A 9368-nucleotide genomic window follows, 5' to 3' on the forward strand; every position below is an offset into this window, starting at 1 on the left:
TTGCCTCTTATCCTTTATCAGGATTTTATCCCCGATATTATGGATGTGACTGGAGTAGACGAGTGTGCTTGGCATCTCTCTCTCTCTCTCTCTCTCTCTCTCTCTCTTTTTTTTGGTTTTTTCAAGACAGGGTTTCTTTGCGTAGCTCTGGCTGTCCTGGGACTCACTTTGTAGACCAGGCTGGCCTCGAACTCAGAAATACGCCTGTCTCTGCCTCCCAAGTGCTGGGATTAAAGGCATGTGCGCCACCACTGCCTGGCTTTATACTGTCTTCTCTTAAGTCCTGCTAGGCTGATGCTTTCAAACCTTTGCGCCAAGGAGCATGTACAAAAGCCTCATCTTTTCCTTCTGTTTCTGGGAGGTGCATTCCTTGGTGTAGCCAATAAACTGTGGCCTTCTGGGGCCAGTGTGATGCCTGAAGACTTTTGCCAAGAATGGACACAGAAAGTATATGAAAGGATCCATTTAAATAATATTCAAATACTGGAGGTTTTTGTTTTTTTTTTTTTTCCTCCTTCTGGTGTTGAATTGAGGGCCTTGAATACACCAGGCAGGTGCTCTGCTACTGAGAGGAATCCTAGTCTCTCAAATGAGATTTTTACCTGTGTTTAACGTTAAATGGTTACAGAAACACTTTGGGGGGAGTATTGTTGTTGGCTTTGATTTTTCTTTTCTTTTTTTAAAGATTTGTTTGTTTGTTTATATGAATACACTGTAGCTGTCTTCAGACACACCAAAAGAGGGCATCGAATCCCATTACAGATGGTTGTGAGCCACCATGTGGTTGCTGGGAATTGAACTCAGGACCTCTGGAAGAGCAGTCAGTGCTCTTAACTGCTGAGCCATCTCTCCAGGCCTCGGCTTTGATTTTTTTTTCAAAACTTACTTTTAATAAGGGTATTTAAATGCCTTAACCTTACTTCTAGCCCACCACCCACCTGAGGTAGTGAGAAGGAAAGGTTACTAGGATGCAGGGGAAGTGGACCTGTTTAGAAATCGTTCTTGGGAGTAAATCAGAGTTGTCAGCAGTCCAGTTCAGTGGTGTCAGGAGAGCAAACATGAACCAGCAGCGGTGGCGCGACCCAGCAGAAACAGCCAGGCCTCCGCCAAATCAGCATGAGTGCAGGAGCGACAAGGACCAGCAGAAATGCCAGGAAAAGTTCTCTGCCGTGCCTCTCTCAACCAAGTGAAGATCAGTGAAGACTAGAGATCAGCAAAGCGTTGCAAAGCTCACTATGCAAGCCTGCCATCGCTATCTGTTGAGTCCCAATGAAACTCCTCCATACATCACACGTCCTGCCATGGGTCTTTCCTCAGCAAAGCACCACATGTGTCTGTCTCAATAAAACTCTGTGAGTCTGTATCAGGTGACATCACACTGCCAATCGGCCCAAGTCCTCTGAAGCAGCAAGAAGCCTCCAGAACACCACCAGAAGGTTTTTGGTGTGTTTTTTTCTATGAAGTTATGACAAACAATGATCATTAAGGAATGGCCAGGCGTCATCCACCATCTGTTGGGTTTAGTTTATATAGTTTATATTCCTTCTTCTTCCTCTTCCTTCTCCTCCTTTTCTTCTCCTTCTCCTTCTCCTTCTCCTTCTCCTCCTCCTCCTCCTCCTCCTCCTCCTCCTCCTCCTCCTTCTTTTGAGACAGGGTTTCTCTGTATAGCCCTGGCTATCTTGGAATTTACTCTGTAGATCAGGCTGGCCTCAAACTCAGAAACCTACCTGCTTCTGCCTCCCAAGTGCTGGGATTAAAGGTATGTGCCACCACTGCTCGCCTTATATTCCTTCTTAGCTTCATGCATCCTTTCACGTTTGCTTTAGCAAAACATCCTTTCACCTGCGTCCACTTCAGTGAAACATTCCTTCACGTGTCTGCCCCAGCAAAACACCAACACAACTGGCTTTCCAAAGAAACCATACGTTTCCACTTCATATCGTCATAAAAACGTATAGCCAACAGCATCACCTGATGGGAGCCAGAGCAGATACAGCCTGTAACTGTTGCCAGCAGGGGAAAAGTCTCTCATTGTTTTCAGTAAAGCCAGATCCTTGGCTTCGTCCCAGAAAAGAATTTCAGGCTGAGTCAATCCAGCGTAGAATCGGAGTTTGTTTTTAAAATCTTTGTTTTATTTTTACTTGCATATGTGTGTGTTTATGTGAATGTGTCTGCAGATGCTCCTAAAGGCCAGGAGCTCCTCCTAGAGGGTGCCTGGGAACTGGAGTTACAGGAAACTGTGAGCTGTCTCAAGTGGGTGCTGGAAACTGAGCTCCAGTCCTCTGCAAGAGCAGCCAGTGCTCTTAACCCTCTGAGCAACTGCGAAACATTCAGTGATAAGTGATTTGTGCCATGTTTTATTTTATTTATTTATTTGTTTATTTATTTATTTATTTATTTGAGTGTTACTCAAATTGTCCTGTTTGAGCTTCAGCCTAGCTGTGGGAGTCATGTTACTATCCCCACTTTACAATTCAGGAATCAGAGTTTCCTCAAGGATGGGCAAGGGTTTGCTTTTCTTTTTCCTTTCTTTCTTTCTTTCTTTCTTTCTTTCTTTCTTTCTTTCTTTCTTTTGAGATAGCGTTTCTCTGTATAGTCCTGGCTGTGTCCTGGAACTCACTCTGTAGACCAGGCTGGCCTCGAACTCAGAAATCCTCCTGCCTCTGTCTCCCAAGTGCTGGGATTAAAGGCGTGCGCCACCACCGCCCCCACTAAGGCTTTGCTTTTCTAACCATGTCCCTGTTACTGTCTCAGCCCACTTCTTACTTCTTGGCCTTATTCTTGAGTCCATGTGTTTTAGTCAGGGTTTGTATTCCTGCACAAAACATCATGATGAAGAAGCAAGTTGGGGAGGAAAGGGTTTATTCAGCTAACTTCCACATTGCTGTTCATCACCAAAGGAAGTCAGTACTGGAACGCAAGCAGGTCAGGAAGCAGGAGCTGATGCAGAGGCCATGGAGGGATGTTACTTACTGGCTTGCTTAGCTTTCTTTCTTTCTTTCTTTTAAAAGATTTATTCATTATGCTGTAGCTGTCTTCAGACACATCAGAAGAGGGCATCAGATCTCATTACAAATGGTTGTGAGTCACCGTGTGGTTGCTGGGATTTGAACTCAGGACCTCCAAAAGAACAGTCAGTGGTCTTAACTGCTGAGCCATCTCTCCAGCCCCTCAGCTTGCTCTCTTATAGAACCCAAGACTACCAGCCCAGGGATGGCACCACCCACAATGGGCTCTCCCATCCTTGATCACTAATTGAGAAAATGCCCCACAGCTGGATCTCATGGAGGAGGTATTTTCTCAAGGGAGGCTCCTTTCTCTGTGATAACTCCAGCCTGTGTCAAGTTGACACACAAAACCAGCCAGTAAACCATGCTGGCTTGCATTCCTGCCCAGGGGCCCCTACTGGATCTGTGTCTTCCCTTGCTTCTTACCCCAGGAGTGGTGCTTCACCTTAGTGTTTTCGTCTCAGTAAGGGCCCCCTTTGGCCAGGCATTAATAAGCTCCACCGTGGAAGAACAGATTTTAAGGCTCTTTGCTGAGTCTTTCAACTTAGAATAAAAATAGAAAATGAATCTATCAGTACGTTGAGATTTTCTTCAGGAGGAGTGATATACATTCCTGGAATTACAAAGAACACCTGCTGTCTAATTCCCCAGTTCTCTGGTGTATCCTTGTAGGTGAGCCTGGCGGTTTCCTTTGGTCTCTCATCAAATCACTCCTTTCTGCCGACCCCTAGCGAGTAGTGATCCCTGGCAGAGCTCATACATCTAGCCAGAAGCAGACATGAATGACTGTCTCCCCAAGCAACCAGGCAGCAAAGGAAATAGACAGAAATGAGGTGAAATGGACTCTCATGGCAATTTTTGTTTTAAAGCAAAGAAATGAGCTTTATTTCCTGGATTTTCAGGGCATATTTAATAATTTAGAACAATTAGGATTACCCAGTTTGTTTGTTTGGTTTTTTTTTTGTCACAGATAACAAAGCAAGCAATCATAGAGAGGTGGCATTGACATTAATAATTAAATATAATTAATAATAAATGTGCTCCACGGAAACATGTATGATGTAACGCTTTTTCCCCCTTGCTTATCATGCAGTCCTTATTCCTTTAGGCTTTACAAGTATTTTATATGACAGAACAAGCACAGAGTTTTCACTCCTGTTAAAGTTTTTTATTACTGGAGAACGATCTAGAAGTGTGCAGGACAGTACTATACACTATAGAAGTTTACAGTCACGAGAATGCATTACTTTATAAACTTGTGAGACCAGCTGGTGAACCTTCAAAATAAGGCATTGTGGTACGTTGTCCCCGTGGTGTTTTTGTCAACTTGTCACAGGCTGGAGTCACCTGGGAAGAGAAACCTCCATTGAGAAAATTCCTCCACTCCTGGTCTACAGAGTGAGTTCCAGGACAGCCAGGGCTACACAGAGAAACCCTGTCTTGAAAAAACAAACAAACAAAAAAACCAAACCAAACCAAACCAAACCAAACAAACAAAACAAAAAAAACAAAAAAAACAAAAAAAAAAAAAAAAAAAAAAAAAAAAAAAAAAAAAAAAAAAAAAAAAAAAAAAAGAAAAGAAAAGAAAAGAAAGAAAAGAAAATGCCTCCAGAAATCTGGCTTATAGACAACTCTACCGGTCATTTTCTTGATTAATAATTGATGTGGGGGGCTCAGCTCACCAGGGGTGGTACTACCCCTGTGCAGGTGGCCCTGCGTTATACTGGAAAGCTGAGCAAGGCATAGGAAGCAAGTCAGGAAGCAGCATCCTCTATGACTTCCGCTTTAGCTCTTGCCTTCAGTTTCCTGCCCTGACTTCCTTTTGTTTTTTGTTTGTTTGTTTGTTTTGTTTTTGCTTTTTCGAGACAGAGTTTCTTTGTGTAGCCCTGGCTGTCCTGGGACTCATTCTGTAGACCAGGCTGGCCTCAAACTCAGAAATCCACCTGCCTCTGCCTCCCAAGTGCTGGGATTAAAGCCATGCGCCACCACTGCCCAGCTCTGACTTCCTTTTGTGATGGATTACAAGTACAGTCAGAAACAGATCCTTTCCTCCCCAAGTTGTCTTGGTCATGGTGTATGACAGCCATTCCTGGTTGTTAACTTGACAAATGAACTACAATTCAGAAATGGAGAACATACCTGTGATCCAGATCTTGAGGCTAGAAGACACAGGTTTCTGACCTGGATCTTTTTTGTTTGATTGTTTTGTTTTTTAAAAAAATATTTATTTGCTGGGCGCTGGTGGCACACACCATATATATATATACACCATATATATATATGGTGTATATATATATTTATATATGTATATATACATAAACAGTATATATGTATATATATATATATATATACACTGTTTGTGAGTACACTGTAGTTAGCTGTCTTCAGACACCCCAGAAGAGGGCATCCGATCCCATTACAGATGGTTGTGAGCCACCATGTGGTTGCTGGGAATTGAATTCAGGATCTCTGGAAGAACAGTCACTGCTCTTAACCACTGAGCCAGCCCTCTGATCTGGATCTTGATGTGGAGACCTTGAGGCATAACGGCCATTAAAAGCTTAGGCCAGGTAGTACACACCTTTAATCCCAGGAGATTGAGGCAAGCAGATCTCTGAGTTCCAGGTCAGTCTGGGACCAAGCAAGGTCCAGATCCAGGCGTGGTGGTACACATACCTTTAATCTGGGCCACACCTTCTACTGGAGGCCTACATAAGGACACTGGGAGAAGGAAGATTCACTCTTCTGCTCGCACTTGCCAGCACATCTGTTGGAACCTACTTCTCCAGAAGACCAGCTTAAATAACTAGCCTCGTGGGACTGAGCAACGACTAGATTCTTGGACTTCCCACTCACAGCTGCCCATTGTTGGGTTAGTTGGACTGCAGACTGTAAGTCATCACCACAGATTCCCTTAATGTATAGAGACATCCTATGACTTCTGCGACTCTGGAGAATCCTGACTAATGATGTTAGCGGTGGTGTTCTGACCTATGACATTCCTTACTGTTGTCTGGCCCCTCTCCTCCCAAGCAAGAAGCCTTGCTTTGGTTTTCCTTTAATTATGTTTTATCCATGGATGAGGAGCAGACGGTGAGCCCAACACTTAAAAAAAGCTAAATATGATCTAACAAGTACTCGGCTATCATGAATTTATAAACCTTAAAACAATCTTTAGGGGTCAACTTAAGCCTACAATTCTCCAGAGAAGAGCCATACTCCATTATTGTGGTGGGTTGAGGGAGAAATGTCCCCCATGAGCTTGGGTATGTGAACACCTGATCCCTAGTTAGGTGCTGGGTCGGGGGAATGATACAGAACCTTTCGATCGGACTGTGTTGGCAGAAGGATGTCGACTTGGGGGCGGGCTCTGAGAGCTATAGCCTTGCCTTGCTTCCAGTTTACTCTCAATGCCTTGTGTTTAAAGGTGAAGATGTGATGTACTTTCTGCTCCATTCCCCTGTTGCTATGTCCCTTTGGGTTCCTAAGCCAAAATGAACTTTTCTTTGATTTTGTTATCACAGTAACGGGAAAGCAAATGATGCAATTGTGAACACTCTTTTGTTCTCTGCTGGACAGGTTAGGCTAGCCACGTTATGTCCATCCTGTTTTTTTTTCTTCTTCTTCTTCTTTAGGCAGGTATCCCAGGCTGGATCTTGAATTCCCTATACTCCCCGTCTTCACCTATTGATAATACCTCACTTTATTGATGATAAAGAAAAGTGGGGTGTCTTTCGAAATGATAACTTTCTTGCTTCAGCCATGGATAGCTTGGAGTGTTAAGGTGCCTGACTATTCATTGGCCTCTAGAGTCACCAAAACTGTTGGCTTTCAGGTCCTTTGTTTTGCAAATTCAGAGAAGGAATTCCAGAGAGGTTAGAAGGGAGGTTTTGTTTTGTTTCTCCGAGACAGCAAAGCCAAAAGATGCTTTGATGCCTCTATGGGAAGGTAGAGCTTCCAAGCAGACCAAGGGCTTTTCTGCATTTGAGGTCCCTGCCACTTTGTTCCCAGTTCTTATTACTGTGAAGTATTTCAAAGGGACCATCTACCTACCTACGTCCCTAAGGGAAAGGATTTGGGTGGGAGAGTAGGCTCTAGTTGATAGTGATTTCCACTTTATTTGGGGCGGGGGTAGGGAAGGGGAATTGCATCCTGGGCTAGTTCCTCCCACAGCTCTGAGGGTAACCTGCCCTTCTTGTGGAGTGGCTCCTGCATTTATTTCTTGGAATGTACTCGTCTTACTTGTATGAATATTTTGCCCGCCTATCTGAGCCCTTGATGGTGCGGATAGAAGCCAGAAGGGGGCGCTAGTTCTTCATGAGCTATATCTTGGAAGCGCTGGGAAACCGCCTGCTCTAAGTCCATAAACTAAGACATTAATAATGAGCTACATACACGTTTACTGAGACCACAGCATAGCTCTTGAGTAAAGAAACCCGCTTTGCAGACGTTATACCTACAAAGATCCTAACCTCTTAACTAGTACTTACAGTAGCTAACACGAGAGAAATAGAATACAGCAGTTAAGGAACCACAGTCTACTCTTTTGACAATATTAGCAGCCTTACATAAGCAAGGCCTCAAAAAATTGGTTTAAGACTCAGAATTGTTCCTCTCCACGGAAATCTTTAGTAAAAGGCGAAAGATTTATACGATCTGAAGAGAAACCAGAGTATACCCCAGCCGTCCTGGTGTACGGTTCTCGGCCGACTATATCTCCTAGGACAGTAATGGTGACTATTTCCTCCCCAAAACAGTGACCCCTTTACTTCTACCAGCTACATCTTTAACGCTTCCGATACGTTAAGGGATAGAATGAATAACACAGAACAAACAAAAAAAGCACGTTATCCTTTTAAATCATGCAGCCATCTGTGTGCACTGCATTGTGGGTATGCAAATGTCGCCGAGAAGGCGCGGGGCCGGCAGGCTCGGTTTCCGGAAGTGCCTTGAGTTTGTCCCCCGTGGTCGCTAGGCGCTGGGCGGCCACCAGGGGTCAGAGCGAAAGCCACATTGACAAGCTCACAGACTCGGGCGATTTTGGTGCGCTTGTAACTCCAGCGCTGGGGGTAGAGGCGGAGTCACGGCAGGGGAATAATTGAATTTGAGTCCTCGTCTGGCCTGCTGAGCGAGCGCCGGGCCAGCCAGGCCTTTACATAAGAAAGAAAAGTAAACGTCAGAGAACAAATTTACAGGACCCGAGGCCCGAAGCCGCGCCCGCCATGGCCGACAAGATGGACATGTCTTTGGACGACATCATTAAGCTGAACCGGAGCCAGCGACGCGGGAACCGAGGCGGCGGGCCTAAAAGGAACCGACCGGCCATCGCCCGAGGCGGCCGGAACCGGCCGGCGCCGTACAGCCGACCGAAACAACTTCCGGACAAGTGGCAGCACGACCTATTCGACAGCGGCTTCGGGGATGGAGCCGGCGCGCAGACCGATGGGAAGCTCCTTGTGTCAAACCTGGACTTCGGCGTGTCGGATGCTGACCTCCGGGAACTCTTTGCTGAGTTTGGAACGCTGAAAAAAGCCGCCGTGGACTACGATCGCTCCGGACGAAGCTTAGGGACCGCGGGTGTGCACTTTGTACGGAGAGCAGACGCCCTGAAGGCTATGGAACAGTACAAGGGCGTCCCTTTGGATGGCCGCCCTATGAGCATCCAGCTTGTCACGGCACCGGTGGATGCACGACGGAGACCCGCACAAAGCAGAAACCCGGGCTCTGGAGGGTTTGGTGGTGGTGGCGGCACCGGGAGAGGGACAGGCGGAGGCAGGCAGGGAAGAGGCAGAGGCACGGGCAGGAGCTCGAAGCAGCAGCTTTCTGCAGAGGAGTTGGACGCACAGCTGGATGCTTATCAGGCGAGGAGGGACACCAGCTAAAGCAAACCGAGCAAATCCGCGCGAGTAACGGGACTCAGAAACCTCGTCTGGGACGCCTAGAGGGAGGGTTGGCAACTGGACCGTGCAGACAATGGTGGATTTGTTTGTTTCTTTTTATTTCTTATTTTCCTTCTTCCCTGTTTTAAAATACGATCTAAAAACTCATGTAAAGTTTTTTTTTCCTTTTTTTAAAATTCTGAAACAGACCTGTTTTGTACTGACTTATTTTTGGGATAAATTTTACTGGTTTACTGTTGTGGAGACGGTGGCAGTTCCACCTTTGCCATAATAAAACAGAAATGTGTTTAGAACTGGAAAAAGAAAAAAAATTACAGAAGGAAAAAAAATTAAAAATCACAGTACGACTTTTATGGATAGAGTCCCCCATAGAGGGAGCACATGACTACCGTGCATGAAGAAGTGAGTTTCATTCTCAGCTCCATCATGTAAGAATAAAACAAAAATTGAAAGCCGGGCA

General features: G+C 45.4%; 1 protein-coding gene and 1 non-coding gene across 2 annotated transcripts; one reads left to right on the forward strand and one right to left on the reverse strand.

The window, feature by feature from the left end:
- Positions 1 to 7568: 7568 nt before the first annotated feature.
- On the reverse strand, positions 7569 to 7684 carry LOC116072415. Its single transcript, XR_004111432.1, has one exon. It is a non-coding gene; the product is annotated as a U5 spliceosomal RNA (small nuclear RNA).
- Positions 7685 to 7909: 225 nt separating this feature from the next.
- On the forward strand, positions 7910 to 9096 carry LOC116103503 (THO complex subunit 4-like). The gene has a single exon (XM_031389569.1). It carries the CDS (start codon positions 8231 to 8233, stop codon positions 8888 to 8890), a length of 660 nt encoding a protein of 219 aa, XP_031245429.1. The 5' UTR covers positions 7910 to 8230; the 3' UTR covers positions 8891 to 9096.
- The last annotated feature ends 272 nt before the right edge of the window (positions 9097 to 9368 follow it).

Source organism: Mastomys coucha, unplaced genomic scaffold (genome assembly GCF_008632895.1).
Source record: "Mastomys coucha isolate ucsf_1 unplaced genomic scaffold, UCSF_Mcou_1 pScaffold1, whole genome shotgun sequence".
Taxonomy (NCBI): Eukaryota; Metazoa; Chordata; class Mammalia; order Rodentia; family Muridae; genus Mastomys; species Mastomys coucha.